This window comes from Erpetoichthys calabaricus, chromosome 8, assembly GCF_900747795.2.
Source record: "Erpetoichthys calabaricus chromosome 8, fErpCal1.3, whole genome shotgun sequence".
In the NCBI taxonomy this organism is placed as follows: Eukaryota; Metazoa; Chordata; class Cladistia; order Polypteriformes; family Polypteridae; genus Erpetoichthys; species Erpetoichthys calabaricus.
Genome location: NC_041401.2, coordinates 67,081,701 through 67,107,476, shown reverse-complemented (window position 1 = coordinate 67,107,476; position 25,776 = coordinate 67,081,701). Strand labels below are relative to the sequence as shown.

General features: G+C 39.8%; 1 protein-coding gene across 3 annotated transcripts; it reads right to left on the bottom strand.

The window, feature by feature from the left end:
• Positions 1-1,607: 1,607 nt before the first annotated feature.
• Positions 1,608-21,285, bottom strand: tekt1 (tektin 1). 3 transcript variants are annotated; one of them, XM_051930462.1, is made up of 8 exons: positions 21,267-21,285; positions 18,936-19,146; positions 17,774-17,939; positions 17,368-17,496; positions 16,875-17,018; positions 12,060-12,282; positions 10,522-10,718; positions 1,608-1,897 (listed from the first exon to the last, which is right to left on the bottom strand). In XM_051930462.1, the coding sequence occupies exons 2-8, from the start codon at positions 19,123-19,125 to the stop codon at positions 1,738-1,740; spliced, it is 1,209 nt and encodes a 402-aa protein (XP_051786422.1). In that variant the 5' UTR covers positions 19,126-19,146; positions 21,267-21,285; the 3' UTR covers positions 1,608-1,737. The 3 variants fall into 3 exon arrangements, with proteins under 3 accessions (XP_051786422.1, XP_028662521.1, XP_028662520.1); XM_028806688.2 differs by lacking the exon at positions 21,267-21,285 and adding an exon at positions 20,553-20,681; XM_028806687.2 differs by lacking the exon at positions 21,267-21,285 and adding an exon at positions 20,518-20,677.
• Positions 21,286-25,776: the final 4,491 nt, after the last annotated feature.

The following is a 25,776-nucleotide window of genomic DNA, read 5'->3' as shown; positions in this document are numbered from 1 at the left end:
AAGCATGCATGAATCATAAAAGAACAACCCGATAATAAAATGAAAAATCACCCACAGCAAGCATAATGACATCCAGATGATTTATAAAGGTAATTCAGCCAAACTAATTCCTGCATGAAGTTGACAAATAACTTCCTACAGCTGCTAGGCTCATCAATAACATTGCCGAAAACAGAAAATGCACTTGTAGCCTCGTCACATTTCTACTGAATAGAGATGCCTAAAGGTTTATTGCTTCATTTTCAAATGTCATTATGTTAAAATTTGTGTACCTGACATTACAGTGTGGTCAATGGGAACCTAGGGATTCAGAAAGTACTCTCCTACAGTTTTTTTTGTCTGTGGTAATGGAAGACAGCAAGAGATTTGTTCTTGAGATTATTGAATAACATACCAGGCGGCAAATGGAGGAAAACACATCAAAAAAATATAAGGGAAAAATCCTGTGAGGGAGTTCAACAGAAAGTTAAAAGGAGAATGTGACCATGAGTTGATTTAATCATGGGTTCAAAAAAGAAAGGTGACTGATTAGTAAACAGCACAGCAATACAGGAGGAGGAATGTTAGCATGGGAGCATTTTTCTTACTTAGTAGGGTAGGTGAGTAGAGAAGGTCACTGGCTGAAGTGTAGCAGCAGGGAGAATCCTGATTCTTATCCCACTCATCGGAGAACCCATAGACATTTTATAGTTCTGCCTTTTCATGTAGACACTGAACATTTGTTGAAGTCTAAAGCTTTCAGGCACAAATGTAAACAGACTGGAATCTAAAGAACTGTGTAGGACAGAGAGCTGACCTCAGGGGTAACTAGGCTTTACCTCTTACCCGTAGATAAACCAAGGACCCTTTGCCATGGTTAGTCACCTTGTGCAAGGAATCACATGGCTCCCCTTTACCATTTTTAGCAATACAGTAAATAGGTGTTACAATTCATTAGATCGTTCCATAAAAGAGTGAGCAAGAAAGCGTATTCATAACAAGTGAGACTAGTCAGGGCCAGATTAGAATTATTTGTAAAATGACTGCTTTAAATCAAAAAATCATAAAGTCAGGACTCAAAAACCATTAAGGAAATTGCTGAAGACACAAACATTTTGGCCTTTAGTCGAGTCTTTATTCGAAGCACAGACACTGCCTGAAGACACTGCTAGGTCACATGATTCATGGAGTCAAGCTGATCCCTTCTTTAAAATGGCAGTGTGTGAAGATGCCACAAACAAATAAGTCAAGAAAAAAACCAAACCAGAATGAAAATGTACATGTTATTTTGTTCTGGCTCATGACAGTAGTTTCCTATCTTTTATTATTTAACACCTTTGAGGGTTAAGAAGACAAATCTCAAAACCAAAACTGTTTAATGTGTTGGCTACATTTGGAAACATTTTAGTCTCTTCTACTAGTTCCTTCCAAATTTAACATTTGTGGAATGTAAAGGTTAAAATTTTAGTTCTGTAATAAATTATCCTCATTAAATTGAAGAATGCTGAATATTGTAGACACTGCTCATCTATTCTAAAAAAAAGTTGACACTCTGATCATGTGGTAAATTGTGTTGATGTTTGTGTAATAAAACAGTAACTTCTGCAGCTACAAACCAATCCTGATAATTAAAATGAAAAGCACTTTATTAAATGTTTCTTTCCAAACATTCACTACACTATTGAGTATTATTGCAGTTTTAGTGACAATATGTACACTCTGATAAGCCCTTCACCCTCCTTCCCATCATCCTTCTGCTCAAAAGGTGTTGATGGCAACACTGCTCCTCATCTGTGCACAGAGCACTTCATCGATGTACAGCGTATTGGCCTTGACCTGGATGTCCTCCTCTAGTGACAACTGACTTCGGACCAGCCCACGTAGCTCTGCTTCAGCACGGACCAGCGTCTCTTCAAGCCTATGAAACAAGAGGAGTATTGCACACCAAATAACATTTTGTCATTTACCCACAGAGAATAACCAGTTCTGTTCTAACTGTTGAGTGAAATGTAAATTTGGAGAATGGGTTTGGTGATGTTGTAATCCATTAAGTGAAACTTTATTTACTGAAATGGTACATTCTATTAGTAAAATGAAGAAAGCAGTGTTTGAATTTGTATCAAAATGGAACAATCCTGAGATTTCACAAAGAGCACAGTATAAGTAATGTGATCCAAAAACATTGTTATACATGTTTGTAATTATCTCCATCCATCCATCTGCTGTACCACTGTATCTAATTCATAGTCACAGGGGCCAGAGCCTATCCCAATAGCTTCAAATGTTGTACTGCGTTAAAACCACTGGGTGAGTTGGTGGTCAATAACAGGACACACATACACTCACCCATGCTGACTGGTGATGGGGTCATTTTAAAGTTGATAGTTCATCTAATCAACGGACCTTTGGATTGTGGGATAAAGCCAGAGGAAAACCTTTGGAGACTGGCATTGCCCAGGCCAGGTGTCCAATCCAGAGCTCTAGAACTGTCATCCATTAGCACTAAACATTGTACTATCATGCCACTCAACAACACTACAAATTATGACATGTTAAGCTTTCCATTTTTTTGGAAAATTGTTTTTAAATTTTACATATAACAAGTAAACAGCGGTAATGAGGAGCTACAGCCTATCTTACAATATATTAACCATTTAAAACATAGATGACCACATTAACAAAGTCTTAATATATATATTTACTAAAGAACTAAACATCTTAATCAAAAGTTAAAAAAAAACTAGTTCTATACTTAATGAGGGAAAAACATGAAGTAAGAACATCAAGAAGAACAAAGCATCTGCAAGAAAGAAGCAATGTACAAATAAATGTAGAAGTGTATACCTACTATACATGTACTTACAAAAAGGGTGGCTGCCCTTTCATACTGTTTGTGAGACTGCACTTTGCTACATAGTTTATACTGGGCTTCTGTCTGGAATCAATTGCAGATGTAAAAATTACCATGGATAGTTCTTTGAGCTAATGTGGTCACCTAAATTAAAGTCTAAATGTACCATTTTGTTCTCAAGCACAAGTGTGGATCCACATATGCAAAACATATGAACTAGCCTTACTTCTGTCTCATGTACATGTACATATAATGTAAAGTAGAATATAAAATAAACTTTGTCTATTTGAATCCATCCATCCTCTTCCGCTTATCCGAGGTCAGGTCGGGGGGGCAGCAGCTTGAGCATAGTTGCCCAGACTTCCCTCTCCCCGGCCACTTCTTCTAGCTCTTCCGGGGGAATCCCAAGGCATTCCCAGGCCAGACGAGAGACATAGTCCCTCCAGCGTGTCCTGGGTCTTCCACGGGGCCTCCTCCCGGTTAGACATGCCCGGAACACCTCACCAGGGAGGCGTCCAGGAGGCATCCTGAACAGATGCCTGAGCCACCTCATCTGACTCCTCTCGATGCGGAGGAGCAGCGGCTCTACTCTGCGCCCCTCCCGGATGACTGAGCTTCTCACCCAATCTTTAAGGGAAAGCCCAGACACCCTGCAGAGGAAACTCATTTCAGCCGCTTGTATTCGTGATCTCATTCTTTCGGTCACTACCCATAGCTCATGACCATAGGTGAGGGTAGGAACATAGATCGACTGGTAAATTGAGAGCTTCACCTTGCGGCTCAGCTCCTTTTTCACCACGACAGACTGATGCAGAGCCCCCATTACTGCGGATGCCGCACCAATCCGCCTGTCGATCTCACGCTCCATTCTTCCCTCACTCGTGAACAAGACCCCGAGATACTTGAACTCCTCCACTTGGGGCAGGATCTTGCTACCAACCCTGAGAGGGCACTCCACCCTTTTATGGCTGAGGACCATGGTCTCAGATTTGGAGGATCTTGCTACCAACCCTGAGAGGGCACTCCACCCTTTTATGGCTGAGGACCATGGTCTCAGATTTGGAGGTGCTGATTCCCATCCCAGCTGCTTCACACTCGGCTGCGAACAGATCCAGAGAGAGCTGAAGATCACGGCCTGATGAAACAAACAGGACAACATCATCTGCAAAAAGCAGTGACCCAATCCTGAGTCCACCAAACTGGACCCCCTCAACGCCCTGGCTACGCCTAGAAATTCTGTCCATAAAAGTTATGAACAGAATCGGTGACAAAGGGCAGCCTTGGCGGAGTCCAACTCTCACTGGAAACGGGTTCGACTTGCTGCCGTCAATGCGGACCAAGCTCTGGCACTGATTATACAGGGACCGAACAGCCCTTATCAGGGGGTCCGGTACCCCACACAGAATTCCCCGAGGGACACGGTCGAATGCCTTTTCAAAGTCCACAAAACACATGTAGACTGGTTGGGCAAACTCCCATGCACCCTCCAGGACCCTGCTAAGGGTGTAGAGCTGGTCCACTGTTCCACGACCAGGACGAAAACCTCACTGTTCCTCCTGAATCCGAGGCTCGACTATCCGACGGACCCTCCTCTCCAGGACCCCCGAATAGACTTTTCCAGGGAGGCTGAGGAGTGTGATCCCTCTGTAGTTGGAACACACCCTTCGGTCCCCTTTCATAAAGACGGAGACCACCACCCCGGTCTGCCAATCCAGAGGCACTGTCCCTGATGTCCATGCGATGTTGCAGAGGCGTGTCAACCAAGACAGTCCTACAACATCCAGTGCCTTCAGAAACTTCGGGCATATGTCATCCACCCCCGGGGCCCTGCCACCAAGGAGTTTTTTGACCACCCAGAGATGGGGGAGTCCACCTCTGAGTCCCCAGGCTCTGCTTCCTCATTGGAAGGCATGTTAGTGGGATTGAAGAGGTCTTCGAAGTACTCCCGCCACCGACCCACAATGTCCCGAGTTGAGGTCAGCAGCGCACCATCCCCACCATATACAGTGTTGACACTGCACTGCTTCCCCTTCCTGAGACACCGGACGGTGGACCAGAATCTCCTCGAAGCCGTCCGAAAGTCGTTCTGCATGGCCTCCCCAAACTCCTCCCACGGCCAAGTTTTTGCCTCAGCAACCACCAAAGCCACATTCCACTTGGCCTGACGGCACCTATCAGCTGCCTCCAGTGTCCCACAGGACAAAAGGATCCTGTAGGACTCCTTCTTCAGCTTGACGGCATCCCTCACCGCCGGTGTCCACCAACGGGTTCGGGGATTGCCGCCACGACAGGCACCGACCACCTTACGGCCACAGCTCTGGTCAGCTGCCTCAACAATAGTGGCACGGAACATGGCCCATTCGGGCTCAATGTCCCCCACCTCCCTCGGGATGTGATCGAAGTTCTGCCGGAGGTGGGAGCTGAAGCTACTTCTGACAGGGGGCTCTGCCAGACATTCCCAGCAGACCCTCACAACACGTTTGGGCCTACCAGGCCTGACTGGCATCCTCCCCCACCATCGAAGCCAACTCACCACCAGGTGGTGATCAGTTGACAGCTCCGCCCCTCTCTTCACCCGAGTGTCCAAGACATGTGGCTGCAAGTCCGACGACACGACCACAAAGTCGATCATCGAACTGAGGCCTAGGGTGTCCTGGTGCCAAGTGCACATATGAACACCCCTATGCTTGAACATGGTGTTTGTTATGGACAATCCGTGACAAGCACAGAAGTCCAATAACAAAACACCACTCAGGTTCAGATCGGGGGGGCCATTCCTCCCAATCACACCCTTCCAGGTCTCACTGTCATTGCCCACGTGAGCATTGAAGTCTCCCAGCACCCCCTCCAGGGACTCCAAAAAGGGTGGGTATTCCAAACTGCTGTTCAGCGCATACGCGCAAACAACAGTTAGGACCCGTCCCCCAACCCGAAGGCAGAGGGAGGCTACCCTCTCGTCCACCGGGGTAAACCCCAATGTACAGGCTCCAAGTCGGGGGGCAATAAGTATACCCACACTCGCTCGCAGCCTCTCACCGGGGACAACTCCAGAGTGGTAGAGAGTCCAGCCCCTCTCAAGCAGATTGGTTCCAGAGTCCAAGCTGTGCGTCGAGGTGAGCCCGACTATATCTAGCCGGAACCTCTCGACCTCGCACACAAGCTCAGGCTCCTTCCCCTTCAGAGAGGTGACATTCCACATCCCAAGAGCCAGCTTGGGTGACTCTACTTCGTCCTTAACCTGTAATTGCTCCATCCTGGATATGACGTTAATCTGCATCCAGCCCTGCACATAGGCCCTCCAACCTGCTGGGAAAAACCTGGGGGTTGGTGGCAGAATTGGCGCTCCAGCCACCATATAAAACCTCCCACTGCTCCATTCCATCTGAACTAACGTGGTGCAGAGGTGTCGCCCATTGCATGGCTGCACTCAGGTCCTAATCTGTGATCCTGAGTTGGTTTCTCATGTGGTGTGCGCGGCAATGTGCTGTATCAGCGCATGCTCCTAACCTCTCTCTATCTATCTATTTAAGAACAATGGCATAAACCACAGCCAGCAAGAGTTTATAAGAAAATATACAGTCTTAAGAGTCTTGTCTGATCTTTTTTAAAGAGCGAGCCATAACAGTAAAATAAAAATATGTTATTCAGACTTGGATACATTTCAACGAGAAATAGATGCTGAAACACAGTCACTGGCATCAGTGGGATTGACCTGCGACCTGCATAAGAGGCAGGAGAGAAAGAGTACAAAAAAATTGGAATGCTCTAAGTGGGGTTTGTCATTATTGGACCTGTGCAAGGACTGTCAATTCTTCTGTTAATTTTTAAACTTCTATTTGAAATTGAAGAACAGTAAGCAAACCTATGAAATTTGAAGATGATGTTAAAACTGAAAGCAACAAACAAAAAGAAATCAGACAGACCTAGACAAAGTTCACAATCTGAGAAGTTCTGTATGCAAGTAAAAGAAGCATTCATTGTATGTACAAAATCACTGACTTTGAGATGGAAGAAGTAAAATAATTTATGTAGTTACACTGCCACAACATCAAAATGCAAAGGCAATTAAAATATCAAATACAATTATAATAAACAAAATAATTGAAATCAAAGAATATTATGGTTAGACACTATAACACACTAATGAGACCATAATTTGGGTATCGGGAGTCATACTGGTCAAAAAAAATGACTTAACAACATGAAAAGTTGTGCATAAAATAACTGCTATTAGCAGCCTTGACGTGTATGAAAGGCAAAGGGGACTGAACCTATGACGCTGAACAAAAATGGTTACATGTGGAAACAATGAGTTCTTCTAAATCTCTACAATACAGTAGAGATAATCCAGCAGAATTTGTTTGGTTAAATTGTATATCAAAAACTCAAAAGAGAGTACTTAAATTTAAGGGCAAGTGTATTCAAAATGAAAATACATGGATTTGTGGAAATCTGGAACAAGCTAGCAAGCCATCAAGTTAAAGGTGATGTCAGTGTTTTAGGAATGGTCATCTAAATGTGATTAAGCAGGGCTTTACCTTTTACAGTGTGTTTGATACATCAACTGATACAAATATGTATATTAAGACAACCACTGAAAAAAAACCAAAGCAAAATACTTAAAGAAGTCTGTTTTAAGAAATGGCACAAAACTGTCACCAACAAAAAAATATGCTTTTCAATTGTGGGCAATCAGAGAATTGTAACATAATGCAAGCAACCCCCGTAAATGAGCATTATAGGAGAGACCCTGGTGGTTTAGAGAGGTATCTGGGTGAAATATCAGGATAACTTGGCTATTAACGATGCAAATCAACTTGACAGAGAATTAATTTGTCAAATTTCTTCTCTTGTTTTGGCATAATGTTTAAGGTAGTTGTTTTACTGAAAAAGTCCCAGAGATTTGAATCTTTGATTAAATTGTTTCTTTATACAAACAGGTTTGCCTAGTGATACCATGGCATCAGGGCCGGATTTATATGAAAAGAGGCCCTAGGCTATTCCACTTATGAGGCCCTTTCACCTTCCATTTTTAAGTTTGTAAATTACATGAGAGATAATAAAATTTTTCTAACAATTTGAATGTAGGCCCCTCTTGATCTTGAGGCCCTAGGCTGAAGCCTAGTTAGCCTATAGGAAAATCTGGTCCTGCATGGCATTAAAAAGTTAAATATATGTTTCAATCAGTCTGTTTTATATGCTTGTTCTGCTATGTTTGGGATTGTGGGGACTGTGTCTTGTCCCAGCAACATCCAGTGCAAGGCAGGAATCAACAAAAGGCAGAGCACCAGTCCATCACAGAGCACTCTCATTCCCATACACACACTTGGTAACCAGTGAAACCTAATATACATGTCTTTGGCAAGTGGAAGGAAAACAAGAGTATCCAAGTAAAATAAACGCTGACAGGGAGAACAAACAAACTGCAGTCTCCATTTTAAACTCCGTTTTCCTGGCCTTGCAGAAGGTAGCAGTGAAAGCCACTACACTACACTTTCACAATATTTAATGGTTTCAATTTATTATAATTTATTTAGATTCCTAAATATAAACTTGATACTGCCATAATAATTAGATATAGTTTTCTTGATGTGATTCCCAGCCCTGTTACTGTCTTTTTGGATTTCACATGTTCTTCCTATGTCTGTGTGGATTTCTTCATGTTACTCTGGTTTTCTCCCACATCCAACTGATCTCATGTTTGCTGGCAAATCCACAATGGCCAACAATTGTTTCTGAATGTGGAGTACATTCGACACACTTCCCATTAAAGGCCGGTTCCTGACTTTATAGTACGTTCAAGGGTGCCAAAAAAACAAAAAGCTCTATCATTAAAGGAAACGTAGGTTAGTTGAGAGGATGCGATTGTCAACATCAGTGGACCAGAGTGACCGGATCAGAGTGTAATCTTGAAGGATGTTCCCGATGTACTCAAATGCAAAGTCAGTTAAACCTATGAAGGTTAGAAGTGGAATGTAATACTCATTCCTGAAAGCCAAAGGAACTCGGAGTAGGCTTCAAAAACAGGAGTTATGTGCACACTACTGCAAAGCTCGGTTAATATTCTGGCAGTAAAATTCTGAACAAACTAAAGTTGGTATTAAGTAATCACTTTCAGAATATTGAAGATCAAGTGCTTCTTTGCCTGTATTGGTAAAGTTTCTCAAAACATGCTGTTCTTGAATTGAAAGGCAATGGTTTGAGAAGTGATTCAGTAAGAAATCAAAAAAGCCAAGCTGAAAACAATGCCATAATAGATACTATTAAAATAACTGTTACATACAGTAATATGCTGTTACTCTTACTTAGTTTACTACCAGATAAGAGTCACAGGTAAACACACAGAGAATCAAACAACAAAAGGCAAGGCTGATGCTAAATGATGTGCAGGATGTGGTATCTTCTCCCTTGAACCCACGCATAGCTGGGGTCAATACAGAGGAGGCAGGTTCACTCAAAACAGTATTGCAATCTCTGCATAAAATAATTCACATTTTTTCAATTAAATCTTCTTATTTAATACACTACCGTGGCTGTTCATTTGTCTGTCTAGGATTTTAAATCACCTGTAGCTCACAAACCGTTTAAACTATTGACCTGAAATTTGGTACACATATACTACGTGACGTCTACAATCTGCTTTCGGGGTGATGATTGACCTACAAGGTTATTCTTCTTTTTATTTTATTGTAGAATCAACTCTCGACAGCAGCCAGCAGGACGGCAGTGTGGCACATGTGTACGGGCACCTTTCTCATTCCCTACCACCTTCGCCGTCACATCCCCTACTTCTTCATATCTTAAATCATTCTTGAGGCAGATTAAAGACTTAAGTGAAAAATTAAGGAAAACGTACTAAGTAATTGCAACACAAACACTGACTTAATCAGTTTTAACGCAAAAAGATGCCAACGGAAGAAGAGAAGAAGTGGGCCGCTAGAGAGGAGAAAAGAAGAGCTGTTCAGGAAGCAGCAAGCGCATCAACCTCTGAGCAAACAAATGCTAAACGTATGGAGAAAGAGGATGAAAACTACAAGTCAAGTGTATTCACTGCACATTATCGTGCAGTGCGCCGTTACTGGTATTAAATATTGAAAAATCCTTTGTGGTAAAAATTTGGGAATCACCCACCAATGTAAAATATATTGTCATATTCTACCACAATTGAGGGAATATGTATAGATGCACTGTTAAATCAAGGACCAAAATTTGCAAGGTGCTTGCCCTCATTGGCTGCTAGACTGTTTTCCTAAAGGGAAGGACTTGAAAATTTGCATTACTGACACACAGCTCTTTAAGCCATTTTTGAGATGACATGTTTGCATATTCTTCTAGTTACACACTGTATGTATTGAAGAAATCTGTGCATAAGTGGCTAACCATAGGCTTTTAAATTGTTACTTGTGAAAAGTATTACATCTTTAAGATGTAGATATGCACAGCAACAGAAACACGCTTATTCAAGGCACCCTTAAGACATACTATGCCGTTGTATTGTAATAGAAACTAACCCATCATCTTCATTTATAGGGTATGTTTATTTCATATAATGTGTTCGTCCTACTTTGATCCCTAAAATCTGGTCTTTTTGATGCAGGACCTTTTAGGGATCTTGAGGTTCACTAAGAAAGTACCAAACTAGACACTTTTTATTCATTCAGAAGGGGCTGAATATAAAGCAGATCTCTTACCTATCAACATTAGTGGAAATCTCTTGAACCTCTCTGATTAGCCGATAGTGGGCAGGATCATGACACAGCTCTACATTGGGCCGAAGCAGCCTGGTCTCCATTCGGGTCTGTGCCACTTTGATGGGACCCTCTTTCTCAGTAATAGCTTTCTTTAGTAGGTCAATGCTTGTCTCTTGAGCTCGTATCTGCTCCATGACCTAAACAGGAAGAGAGGAAACAAATGTATGTTGACTGCATCTTCTGTCAATATCATCTAAAGATGTTTGCCTGTTGCAATCAAGCTGAGAAGTGTACAGCGGCTTTTGATTTTTTTTTTTACCTGGTGATTAAAAAGCATGTTCTCTCTCATTTACATGTATTATTGTGTTATTTATTAAATTATTACAGAATGCTTTGCCAAGCAGTGCCTTGACTTGGGAATGCTCATTAGAATACATACCGATCATTCAGTCATGAATTGTTTTATCCAATTAAACTAAGGGAACCATTTATCCCATCCAAAGAGGGACACTCTCATTTAGCTTGCTCAGAGCTACCAAAATAAGTTAAGGACTGAAGATATTCAGAATCTTAACCTGCTGCCTAACTCATACAAAGATATTTTCTAGCATTCTGTAATACTTGACAAATTTACCAGTGGCATTATTACAGTCACTAAAATAATGAAGTCCCTAAAAACACCCACTCATTTACATGCCAAGATGTCTTATTATTCCTCTCCAATTCCTCAGAAATACATGACACGGTGCTTACTTCTTCATCATGCATGTGAGGCGCTGGATGAGCACTTCTAGTTTAGTAGTAATATATAGCCCTTACTGACTTTGTCCTTGTAGACAGAAGTCAATACTGTCATTATTTTCAAAGATCCGGTTTTCATTTTTATTAACTGTGAACAAAGTGCTGTAGAGGAATCAAGATAGAGTAGTGTTATAATCACTGTCTTCCTCATGGCACAAGAATAATTCTCCTAACATTAGTTTTTAACATCACTTCTATGTTTGGTGTCAATTAATATGTTATGCTAAGAAGGGTGGCAAATACATTATCACAAGGTGGAGCATGTGCTCATTTGGAAATGTTACAGAAAATGTATTTTCCTCCAGCTATCATTGGACATCGGTAAAATTTTCTGACAAATTTTAGGAAATTAAGCCCTATTAACAAAATAGTAGTCATTGTTTAGGCACTGTTATAAAATTAAGGAAAAGCGGTGGATTCCCCTTGAAACTTGCATGAACAGTATCAAGTAAAAGGGCTGAAGAAATTTACATGTTTAAGTATTTGAGTGTAATTTTAGGATAAAGTGACAAAACTGTCATTCAGAGCAAGTAGTGAAAGAGGCAATAAATCATAAAACAATCTTAAATTAATGCAAAAACAAAATGAAACTTAAAGAAGCTTTTCAATCAAGAATTAAGTACCCTTGGTTACTTGTGTGAACATGGAACTAGTAGTTAAATGTTTGAAGACTACAGAGAAATGCAGTGAGCTCACTTGGTTGAGAAGATTGTTCATCATCCAAGTAACTGACCTACCTTTCCAAGGTGCTCCTCCAGCTTGTCCTTGGTGTTCTTGGTCTCCTGTATTCTAACTTGAAGGGCCCTGTTGACATCCAGCTGCTGCTTGCGCATGTCAGAAGCAGTCTGCTGGAGCAGGTTGTCAATAAGGGCCCGCAATGCCAATGAGCTCTTTTTCTCTTTGTCAGATTTTAGGATATTTGCATTGGAGAATTCTTCCCAATCTCCGGGGGTCACAGGGCTGGAGAAACAAGGACAATCATGTTTAAGCATTGCATGGCTAACCCACTATCCGTATTTTCACCTAAATCAAAGTCACCACATTAAAGCTTTCCAGTATAGTCTTTACTAGATTGGGAGGGGTCAACATAATAAGAACCATATCATTCTTAAATCATACACATTTTACACTGCAGAGAGAGAGAAAAAACATGGAAGATAGAAGGGGGGAAGTGTTCATTTGCAGCAAAGTGCCAGTTACATTGATACACTGATGCAATAGATCAAACTCTGTTACACAAAAGCCATTACAAGCTTAATCAATGCTCAAAACAGACCTTCCTGTTATGGAAAGAAACATTGCTGTGCATATGAATGAGAAAAGAGACCTTAATCACATAGCACTGCATTAGGGTTTCTAGGATACCTGAATGAAGCTTGTCTAATCAGGTGAGTAATGGGGAAAGCCTTTCATATTATGCTTCACCAGCACTGTATTATACTCCTTATTATCTTTTATTGGTTAGAATCTTCTTTTAGCCAAGGCTGTTGAAGTGCAGATATTACATGAATATTAAGTACTAAAACACTTTCTTGCATTTGCATATCTTATTTTAAAAGATTACAATATTCCATTCTAATAAAATGTATTTTAACAATTTTGCATCACTTTGATGGTTTATTTCATTTTCTCTGGAAACTCTTTTCATCCATCCATCTATATTCAAACTTACTTGATCCATTTCTTAGTTGTGGGGTCCAGAACCTATGTGCAGAATTATTGATAGTGCAAAGCTAGTTAGGGTTCTAGGCCATTACAGGCACACACACAAACACCCATACATGTTCACACTTTCCTATACTAAACAAGGTGAATTTAAATTCGCCATTTAACATACTCTGCACATTTTCTGTATGTGGTATGAAAAGAGTAGCACCTGGAGAATAAACCACACAAACATGGGTGGCTGTGTCCAGGACAGAATTCTAACCTAGACAATTAGAGGTCTGAATCAGCAGTGTTAAGCATGGTTCCATCATGCCACATTTAAACCTGCTGTATGCATACTTATTATACGCTTGGGTATATTAAAAAACAAATTGATGTTTTTTTTTTTTGTTTTGTTTTTTGTGTTTTTTTTTTCTTTTTTACTGTCTACACATTTACTATAAATAGACAGAGGAAATAGATTATTCAGAGTAAACATCTACAAGAGCATTTACAAAGGTCTACCAAAAGCAAAATGTCTTAATCAAGAAGAATGCACATATTTCATTCTCCGCTGTAGTGCAGGTTACTTTGTTATGTAGCTGGTCATTGAATTTTACATGGCACAGCAGTGCCTCCTACTGCATGGTGGAAGAAAAGAAAGACCAAGTTATTACAGAAATGGAATGGTGTGCAGGATACATTGGATTTTAAAATTATATATGATATTTTTACAATATTTAAATGATAAATAAATGTAGCATATTACATGATTTAGTCTGTTCATCATTATTAACATTTCTTTTATTTTCTTAATGTATGTTAAGTGAATCAAAGAGTGATTTGTAATTTTCTTCAAGAACTACAGGATCATAAACAGAGTATACTTGTGTTGAGAATAATCAGGATTCCATTGTCAAACTTTTATTGTCTAGACTTGAGTAACCAAGATTGGGCAGCATCCTTGCTTTTAGGTGCCAATGTTTTATATAGTGTCTGTTAAAGTGAAAACCATGTCACCTCTCTTCATACGCAATGCATATCACAGTATTGCATATTCATAAATTAAATGTACTGGAGGCAGTAATAGATTCCTATTTAAATGTGAAGCTGGAGTTAATAAGTTGATTTAACTTCACTTTGTACAAATAAATGAGCTTTTTAAAACTATGTTGTGGGTCGGCAATGCAGAATAAGGAAATTGCAGATTAGGCATAGAAAATCATAGTTTTTATAGTAGGTAGGTAGTAGGTTACTTGGTTATTTTCCAGTTGCCTCAGAGAGCTATGATTTCTTAGGGCGTCTTACTTCAGATAGTAAAATAAAAGATCTGTAATAACATTGAAGTCCTGTCTGGTTTCCTTTACAGGCTCAGGTGTAGAAAGTTTGTCCTGCTATTGTAAGAAATCTATCCACTATGAAGAGTTCAAGAAACATTAGGTTCATATCTTCAGCATATCTACACCAAGTATTTTACTTCTTGGCACTCCTCTAATTCCAGCCTTGCTGCACATATGCAGACTATGCCATCTGTTCTTCTAACTTTTTCTTTCAAACCTGCCATATATTCTCCAGTCTAAATGAAGGCATGCTTGACGACTCTGTCCTTCATTTGAGGAACACATTGAAGTCCTGGGTTTCAATCATGGCAAGGACATTATAGATATGCAGTCCCAATCTTTCTGTTTCCAAAAGCACAGTATGTTTTCATATAACAGATCGGGAAAGGCATTTTATCAGATTAGTCATTCTTAAGGTAGATTTACTAATGTTTTGTAGGGGCAAAAAGCTATAAATAATCATACAAAATGCATGATAGCCTCTATTAAAGATCTGCAAATGCATTTGATATGTGTTGAAAGAGGAAAAACATTTGGCTCCCTTTTCTGGCATGCTACTCTTTATATATTATTGGACACTATGCCCTCATTCATATGTAAGGAATCCTGTGTATCTCTTTAACTCTTCTCCAGTTTTACCTGGTTATTGTACATGATTGACAGTGGAAATAATCTTACTTGCACATATGCCAAAAAATATACAATTTGAAAGGGATAATCAGAATTGAGCACCTTAAATTTATAGAGTTATTTATAAGAGTACAATGAAATTCTTACATGCATGTGCTAATTAACATGTTGGCAATTGACGACACCACTCTCCAGAGTCATGAGTAGTGAGTACAACTACCTTACCTGAAAATTCTTGCCATCCTTATCTGAAGAACCCTTATTTGTCATTGATAAACAACAAGAGTAAAATATGTGATGTGTATAATAATGAGTACAGTATTTAGCAAATGAATATATGACAATAGCAAATTAATATATATATATATATATATATATATACATATATATATATATATATATATATATATATATATATATTGCAGCGGTGCCTCAGATTCCCGCAGGGCTTCATGAGAGTTGGAGTTTGACGCAGCCCTGTTGGGTTCCATGATTGCCGCCAGGGGGTACTGCAGGGACTGTGGAGCCCTACTTTGTTGGGCTTCTGCCTCACCCAGAAGTGCTTCTGGACCACGCTAACAGGCCACTGGATAAAGAGAGCCTGCTACCACTGCTCCAGAAACCAGAGATGGGAGGGAGAAGACAAAGCTTGTTGAGAGTAGTGGAAGCAGAGGAGACAGAGAGAAGAAGAGAAAGAGAAAAGAAGATGACGTGTGATGTGTGTATTTCTGTGATTTTTGTACTGTGCTTACTGTGTGTGAAACCTGGGAAGAGTTTCCAACAGCATGTGTGTGTGAAAGAATGTTTGTCTGTGTCTGTCTGTGTTGGGTTTGAGCTAGTACACCCCTTGCAGACCACTACATATAAATATATATCTCAGGTATTAAAAATGTATACTATACAATAATATACAGGTAACAACAGACAGTTCAAGTAATCAGACTGTCCTATTACAATAACAGTTAATATTATAGTTATTGCCAACAGGTTAGTAATAAACAGGCTTCTCACAATTGAGTTTTTGTCACGGATAAGGTAAAGCTTATGCAGATAAACAGCTAAGTGACCTGGGGGTAAAAACTATTTGCTAGAATACTGCTTGCTGAATGGCAATGGCACAAGCAGTTTGTTGCTTTGGGTGTGTAGAGTTTGAGATAAATGAAAGAACTTTCTTTCAAAACCTCTTTTCATGAATGCTCTTTATGAATGAGAATATGGTCCCATTGAAAAACTTGTCCATTTCAATCACCCATTACTGGCCCTTGCAATGCAGTGTTATCATAACCGACTATGATGTTGCAATTGAATATCCTGTCCACTGGGCAACTGTAGTAGTTAGTGAGGATCTGGATAAACAAATTGGCTTTCCTTTCCCTTTTATTTTTTAAATAAATGGACTGGTGAGCATTTTCAGCAAAAAAAATGTGTGCAGGGACTATATGTGACACTTTATGAGAATTTAAAGCAATTCACTGTTCATATATTGCCTTGGTGATATAAAGTCTCTTTTCAAATATTGAATGCTGCATGTTGAATGTAATCTTAAATGAAAAAGTACATAATGGGAAATTCAGTAATTGGTAATGTGGCACTCTGAAAACAAAAGTAAAAGATATATTTTTGGGTTGCCATAAATAATCCTTAATTATAAAACCTCTTCTTTCTGAAGCAATATCTTAAACAGGTATTGAAAGATAATGATATTAAATACAAACAGAATGACAAAGATATGCATAGTACATGAAATGTTTTTACTAATACTGTATAAGAAATATATAAATTTTAATACATAGCGTGTGATTAAAAAATAAAAACCAAGACTGCCTAATACAATTAACACTGAATTTAATCATGGCAAGTGTCTGCCCTCTGCTGGCTGTCTATGTGAATTGAAGGTAAATCAATCAAAGAAAATGACACAGAAACATCTCTTACCACTTCACAGGTTTGACAATGCTGTTTGAATAATGGATTTCAGGTGTGTTGTTTGTTAAAACAGCACAATCTTCGTCAATCTTTTGGGCATTGAATTTGTTTTCAAGGTCTTTCTCCAGGTAATACTTTATAGAGCGATTCAACCTAAATGATAAAAAAAAAATTCAGAATATATTTGGCGTTTCCTCATACAAATAACTAAGTAATTTACACTCAAAGGTGTATCAATAGATTGCAAGACAAGATAATAGAAATTTTTAAATGTTCAGAAAATATTTTATTTATTTATTTTGCATTTATTTTGTTATATTCCACAATGGTAAGTGATGCTGTCTGGAAATAATGTGATACAATAGATTTTCAAACCATTCTTCAATTCTTCTTCACTGGGAAGTTAATTAACCCTGCACCTCATGTTAAGAAGTTGCTATTTATGTTATATTGCATATGTTGAAGTAAATTGTTTATAGTTCAGAATCTCTTTGGCACCTACCTGATCTGTTCATTTGTTTGCTCAAGTGTGCGTTGCAGCAGAGCTGACACACCTTGGATCACCTCTGTCTCCTTGATGAGCTCCCTTTCTAGATCATCATGCACAAGATCAATGCCAACACGTTTCTCCCTGATATAAGGAGAATTCAAGTAACTGGGTTATAAGACTCTCACATTAACAACACAGCAAAACCAGTTCCATTTTGTGATTAAATTGAGACCATTGTCCAAAAAACACAGACACATTAACATCTGTAGAAGTTTTGTTCTAGGAGCAAACACTCTCACCCAGATATTAAGTCTAGCTACTGTCCTGTCTCTCTGTGTGTTCTCCCCTTTTTCCATCAAAATGTAAAATTTATTTGCATTAACAATTAATGGTCTCCATTGCATGAAGCTTCTGTTACCTCTCTAAAAGGCATTGCTGAGCCACGTTCATTGGCTCCTTGCAACTCTCAATGGCTTTCTCCAGTCGAGTCTTGTACGTCAGCATCACCTCAATTTCATTGACCGTCTCCTCCAATTTAGATTCAAGCTCTTTTTTCCAGAACTTTATATCTTCAATTCTCTGATCTGAAAGGAAATGATAATAATAATAATAATAATAATAATAATAATAATAATAATAATACATTTTATTTATATAGCACCTTTCACATGCTCAAGGGATGATGACGGGGATGATGAGGATACTATGAACTATGAACGGTTTTACATGAGCATTGAAAGAAATACATGAATAAATAAACAAGATGCAGTTTTTACACTTTCAACATATATAATTGATTTAACCAACATTATTAACAATAAGAGACAGTGTAAAACATCTTTATCAAACAAATGTAACCTCATACTACAAAACAATGTTACATTATGAAAGCCAAACACTGTCTCTCAAAGCAACCTTCAAAAGATATCAGCTTGTCTACCAAATTATGTACCAACGAGGCAAAGCTGGAACCATGTTAAAAATGGTAATGTTAAAAAAATCTGGAGTTTTACACTACATGCATAAATAGGTTTCACAGATATTCTTTGAGTATCATACATGGTGTAAGCCATGAGGTTTTGAACAAATATTGTGAATTCCAGATTTTTTTCTGTTTCCTCTACCTGTAACCACCATAGCCATTATTTTGGTTCATCTCACAATGTACTGTGTCTGTACCATGGTTCTTCTTCCAAAATTAATCATCTGATTTATTTTTACCAGTGCTGAATTGGTTACTCATCTCTTTGACTCAGTGTGCATTTTCTTTTTAGGAGGTGAAACAGGATATTAGTTCAGAGCGAGATGTAATGAGGAAGCTTCATCCAAAATTTATGAAGATGCATAGAAACCCTACTCTTTGTGCTTGGTGCTGATTTTTGTTGTACCCTTATAACATCTTTACAATCTCCAGTCCTAAAGGCATATTTCTCTACCATCATGATCCTTGTTCCTATATTCTTTTACATATAATAGACCATATAATCAAGTTTTCTGCTCTTGCAACTAAACTCATTTTGTCAATGCCTCCTGAACTATATATTCAGTATGCCTTCTTGCTCACATCATACATACTGTACCTAATTTTTTGTTCACATCCTTCTGAGAAAGTCTGGTTGATCTCTCAATTTCCTTTACAAGCCGTTGACTTTCCAGGATCAGTTGCTCTGACTGAGATCTCTGCACCTCTGCTTTATGATACTGACTGTGGTTAGAAAGCTGCCATTCTTGGTGCAAGAACTTGGGAGGAGCTTGAACAAGCCTTGACATCCTTCTGCCTTATAGTATCTCCTTGAAATACAACAAAAACAAACAAGGAAGAGCATAAAAATAATTTAAATGTATTGAAAAGATTACATAAGAAACAGGTTAGCTGAAGTATAGCATCAAATTGTCCATCCATTATCCAACCCGCTATATCCTAACTACAGGGTCACGGGGGCATCAAATTGTTTTAAAGAAAAATCTGATTTTCTGTAACAATATTAACATCTGTAGATAGAAACCTAAGAGTATTAAATGTGTGCAGCAATGAAGTCATATAATAATGAATACATGGTGAATACAGCAGTTGCTTTTGTGAAAAAAATGATAAAATTAAGTTTTTAATCAAGAATACTTCTCAAAGATCACTAATGTTGACACTGTATAAAAGCTTTGACAGAGAGTAAATAGTTGTAGCCAAATGCATAGGTACTGTAGTGTGTTATCTTGGCTCGTTGCAAGTACAATTTTTATTATGAGAGTATGAACCGTCTTGATGTATTGCGGGTGGCAAAGTGATAGATAGATAGATAGATAGATAGATAGATAGATAGATAGATAGATAGATAGATAGATAGATAGATAGATAGATAGATAGATAGATAGATAGATAGATAGATAGATAGATAGATAGATAGATAGATAAAAACGGTCCTGACAATTACTCCTGAAACTAATACTACATACCTATCAAGAATATAAAAATGAATCAAAATGTAATCTTATTAAGACATTAAACACATAGAAGCAACTCCTGAAATGTTCACTGTCCGTTAAAAATGTGAACAAAAGGCATATTCCCTAAGTATCAGATTTTATTGTTTTTTATCAAAAGAAAGAAAGAAAGGATATATATTTAGATGTGTTAAAGTTAGTCGTGCTATAATGTTTTTTTTTTCTTTTATATTTCATCAATGTGTTTGTTAAGTGAAAATGTAGAACAATGGATAGATACAATCTTAAACTCCTGCTTAATCTTACGGTTCGAGTACAATAAAAGTCGCTACAATATGAATTTAGTTTAATAGAATTAACTGAAAGCAGTGTCTGTGACAGAGATGACTGTGAGTATCGGCACCTCTTCCAGTTTCAACATTGAGTACTGGCACCTCTTCAGTAATCTTCACAAAGGACGACCCAAACAAACCACCAACCCATCCCATACCGCCATACGAATATATACTCCCTTCTCCCGGCTGTGTAATCATCTGTCATTGTAGTGCAAAGTTGCCAACGTTTGACCGTACCGAAATCTTCACTGGGGACAAATATTTGATCGCATGTCGCTGTATCAACATAAATAGAGTACCACTAGTAATTCAAGTACTGACTGAAAGTACACACATTTCCAGTTGTTTGAGTGTGGAAATTCTAAATAATAATTAATAAAATTAAAACCTCTTTACGCTGGACAGATCGGTGCACTGTCTCACCCAAGATTCTTCTGCTATAGAAACTCTTCCTTATTTTGGATTCTATGCACTCCTAATTCAAGTCTTCCATGCACTTCTTGCTGTCACTGCACGATCGAAGGCAACCATGGAGCTAAACAAAACAGTTGCTATGGCAATGCATCGCTTGCTAGCATGAAAAAAAGGCTGGGCGTCGCAAACTAGGAAGGCGGGAAGATAATACCAATAGGAAGACATATGAGACTCCACACAGCAAATCCCGAGCCAACCTCGCGAGAATAGGCGGACTGCCCAGCAAATATTGAGTACACATCAGACTGAAAAATGTTACTAGGACATTTGTTGAAATAAAAATAAAAATCAAGCGGGAAAATCATTATATTAAAACGAACAAAAAAACAAGCATAAAAGCAATCTGGTACAAAATAGATGCCAATTGTACCGGCATCTTTGTGCGAGTGTACGCGAGATTACCCAGGCGGTCCATTCAGCGATGTTTCCTACATTGTGCCATATAATGTCCACGTAGGCTACGACTGATTGAGAATTTCGAATGAAATATTCGGGTTCCGAAAATGGAAGAGGTAAAAGGTTAAAAATATTTTTCTTAAAGCTAGTGTGGTGCTGAGTTGTCAACCGTTGCACGACTGCACTTGAGTCTTAATTTGGGATCCTGAGGTGGTTTGTCGTGTGGTGGGTGCAACAACGAGCTATTATTAGTGCCATCTCCCTAACCTCTCTGTTTCTATTTTCTGGAAGGACAAAATGATCGAGAAGTGCCCAGCTGCAATCAGGACAGTTTTAGGCCTCGGACATATCGGAGCACCAGAAACTATGAGGTCCATAAATGGACGCCCCCTTCTGGAGCCACTCCCCTGTTTCGCTGGTGAACATACACATATATTACACTCTCCTCATGACGATTTCAATTCCCTTTAGTTCCTGCAATCAAATGTGTATTCAGCATTTATTAAACTTTTAAACTATCGAGGTCTCTCAGTTCTGCATCCGAAGAAGTTGTTTTGGTGTCATATATTAGAAACAAATTGAACAAAAAATCAAAACATTTTGTATTTTATAGTATACGTTTTATATCTGCGTTTGCCATGAGACTGCACTTTTTAATATATTAGCTATACAGTGCATCCGGAAAGTATTCACAGCGCATCACTTTTTCCACATTTTGTTATGTTACAGCCTTATTCCAAAATGGATTAAATTCATTTTTTTTCCTCAGAATTCTACACACAACACCCCATAATGACAACGTGAAAAAAGTTTACTTGAGGTTTTTGCAAATTTATTTAAAAAAAAAGACAGAAATCACTTGTACATAAGTATTCACAGCCTTTGCTCAATACTTTGTCGATGCACCTTTGGCACCAATTACAGCCTCAAGACTTTTTGAATATGATGCCACAAGCTTGGCACACCTATCCTTGGCCAGTTTCACCCATTCCTCTTTGCAGCACCTCTCAAGTTCCATCAGGTTGGATGAGAAGCGTCGGTGCACATCCATTTTAAGATCTCCCCAGAGATGTTCAATCAGATTCAAGTCTGGGCTCTGGCTGGGCCACTCAGGGACATTCACAGAGTTGTCCTGAAGCCACTCCTTTGATATCTTGGCTGTGTGATTAGGGTCGTTGTCCTGCTGAAAGATGAACCGTCGCCCCAGTCTGAGGTCAAGAGCGCTCTGGAGTAGGTTTTCATCCAGGATGTCTCTGTACATTGCTGCAGTCATCTTTCCCTTTATCCTGACTAGTCTCCCAGTCCTTGCCGCTGAAAAACATCCCCACAGCATGATGCTGCCACCACCATGCTTCACTGTAGGGATGGTATTGGCTTGGTGATGAGTGGTGCCTGGTTTCCTCCAAACATGACGCCTGGCATTCACACTAAAGAGTTCAATCTTTGTCTCATCAGACCAGAGAATTTTCTTTCTCATGGTCTGAGAGTCCTTCAGGTACCTTTTGGAAAACTCCAGGCGGGCTGCCTTGTGCCTTTTACTAAGGAGTGGCTTCCGTCTGGACACTCTACCATACAGGCCTGATTGGTGGATGGCTGCAGAGATGGTTGTCCTTCTGGAAGGTTCTCCTCTCTCCACAGAGGACCTCTGGAGCTCTGACAGAGCGACTATCGGGTTCTTGGTCACCTCCCTGACTAAGGCCCTTCTCCCCCGATCGCTCATTTTAGATGGCCGGCCAGCTCTAGGAAGAGTCCTGGTGGTTTCAAACTTCTTCCACTTACGGATGATGGAGGCAACTGTGCTCATTGGGACCTTCAAAGCAGCAGAAAATTTTCTGTAACCTTTCCCAGATTTGTGCCTTGAGACAACCCTGTCTCAGAGGTCTACAGACAATTCCTTTGACTTCATGCTTGGTTTGTGTTCTGACATGAATTGTCAACTGTGGGACCTTATATAGACAGGTGTGTGCCTTTCCAAATCATGTCCAATCAACTGAATTTACCACAGGTGGACTCCAATTAAGCTACAGAAACATCTCAAGGATTATGAGGGGAAACAGGATGCACCTGAGCTCAAGTTTGAGCTCAAGTTTGGGTCATTAGACCCTATATAAAAATGGGATAAGCTAAGGAATAAAACGAAAAAGAATAAATTATATGCTGCACTCAGCTACGATTAACACTACATATTCTTATTGACTCTGAATCGAATAAATCATATAATTTGTGTAAACAGTCAAAATATGTAATACTACGCGCCGGACGTTTAGGAGCTTATTACTGGTGTACAAAATTTTAATATTTATGTTAATGATGCTTTAATAATAATAATAATTCATTACATTTATATAGCGCTTTTCTCAGTACTCAAAGCGCTATCCACACAGGGAGGAACCGGGAAGCGAACCCACAATCTTCCACAGTCTCCTTACTGCAAAGCAGCAGCACTAATTGTGGCGGAGTTTATGCTCCCTAGGAATGACGCACTTGCCCTCAGAAGTACAGAGGTATAAAGTAGTCGTTTGAGTCGCCCAGCTAAGACCTTCTCTGTTTGCCGAGCCGCTTTGCGTATCCATTGGGGATGGCTCGCGACCTCGCAGCAAGTACGAAGAGACGTTTATTAAATTAGCACGACCGTTTATCCTGGTGCTATATTTTATAATATTTATAATAATTATATTATAATAATATTTTTTGCACGCACGTTCAGTTTGCCACCATTACATTTAGCACAAACGTTATACTGTACCGCTAACACGGGGTTGAGAGCGTGGAAAGTGGGTGGAGTCAAAAGAGATGCAGCTAAACAGGGGCGTCATCTTACGAGCTTCAGAACGTCTCAGGTCGCTGAATCTGTCCAAGGCCTAAAACTGTCCTGACTGCAGCTGGACTCTATTGAAATGATCCTACAACTACTTCAAGAAACTGGTATTAAAATTACAGTTACGTAAGGGAGTGCGTATAATGTATTTACAAAATACTGAATAACAGTGATAAATAATATGGTATGGACCAGTCTATCGCTGGACACACACACTTACAATCACGATACGGTAGCAACTATACTTGACAATTAAAAAAAATCAGAGGCAAATGAAAAGGTTTGGTCTATTGGAGTACAATAAAATTCTCTAAAATATGAATTTATTTTAATAAAATTGATTAATCTGTACATTTTAGGTATGAAAAAGTAAAAGCGAAATACCAGAGGAAACCCAACGTACAAACGCGGAGAACGTGCAGGTGTAGAAAGGAACTTGGAGTTTAGTGAATATGTTAATCTCTTTTACATTTGCACATAAATATGACATTGACCCATAAGTCTGCACACATCAGCACAGGAGATTTGCTGTGTAACTTTATTCTTTTGGTTATCCACAAACAAGTGAATTCTGAGAATACTTGTTTCCTTTCACCCTGAGGATATGATCACATTACATCCGAACACAAATGGCACAATTATCTGTTTAATTTGCTTTAGGAACAATTTACAACAATGAAAATTTAAATTGCTAATGTTTCATTATTACGCTTCCTTCACCCATTTGCCGCTACTGTAGACATGGAAAGATTAAAAAAAAGGTATTGATATCACTAATTAACTGGGCATCAGCTTTTCCATTGGAAAAGTAATTCTCGTTTTTTTATTTTGCATTTTGTTATAGTTACGATTATTTTAAGCTGTAGTTGGGAGTATTAATTTAAAACGAGTATCACTGAAAGATTTCTAGGACCCACCAATTTTTCTAGCAGTGAAAACCAGCTCTACACCCTTAGCAGGGTCCTGGAGGGTGCATGGGAGTTCGCCCAACCAGTCTACATGTGTTTTGTGGACTTGGAAAAGGCGTTCGACGGTGTCCCTCTGGGAATCCTGTGGGGGGTATTCCGAGAGTATGGGGTACCGGACCCCCTGATAAGAGCTATTCGGTCCCTGTACGATCGGTGTCAGAGCTTGGTCCGCATTGCCAGCAGTAAGTCGAACCCGTTTCCAGTGTGAGATGGACTCCGCCAGGGCTGCCCTTTGTCACCGATTCTGTTCATAACTTTTATGGACAGAATTTCTAGGCGCAGCCAGGGTGTTGAAGGGGTCCGGCTTGGTGGACTCAGGATTGGGTCACTGCTTTTTGCAGATGATGTTGTCCTGTTTGCTTCATCAGGCCGTGATCTTCAGCTCTCTCTGGATCGGTTCGCAGCTGAGTGTGAAGCGGCTGGGATGGGAATCAGCACCTCCAAATCCGAGACCATGGTCCTCAGCCGGAAAAGGGTGGAGTGCCCTCTTAGGGTTGGGAGCGATATCCTGCCCCAAGTGGAGGAGTTCAAGTATCTCGGGGTCTTGTTCACGAGTGAGGGAAGAATGGAGCGTGAGATCAACAGGCGGATCGGTGCGGCGTCCTCAGTGATGCGGGCTCTGCATCGGTCTGTCGTGGTGAAAAAGGAGCTGAGCCGTAAGGCAAAGCTCTCAATTTACCAGTCGATCTATGTTCCTACCCTCACCTATGGTCATGAGCTATGGGTAGTGACCGAAAGAACAAGATCGCGAATACAAGCGGCTGAAATGAGTTTTCTCCGCAGGGTGTCTGGGCTCTCCCTTAAAGATAGGGTGAGAAGCTCAGTCATCCGGGAGGGGCTCAGAGTAGAGCCGCTGCTCCTCCGCATCGAGAGGAGTCAGATGAGGTGGCTCAAGGATGCCTCCTGGACGCCTCCCTGGTGAGGTGTTCCGGGCATGTCTAACCGGGAGGAGGCCCCGTGGAAGACCTGGAGGGACTATGTCTCCCGACTG

Bases quoted from the DNA above. Each gene is read 5' to 3' on its own strand.
- tekt1 (XM_051930462.1), bottom strand. From the start codon at position 19,125: ATGTCAAGGCTTGTTCAAGCTCCTCCCAAGTTCTTGCACCAAGAATGG. The intron at 17,497-17,773 runs GTAACAGAAGCT...TCCTTATATCAG, and splicing joins CAGCAATGCCTTTTAGAGAG to GGAGAAACGTGTTGGCATTG. The intron at 17,019-17,367 runs GTAGGTGCCAAA...TTTATCATTTAG, and splicing joins CAAACAAATGAACAGATCAG to GTTGAATCGCTCTATAAAGT.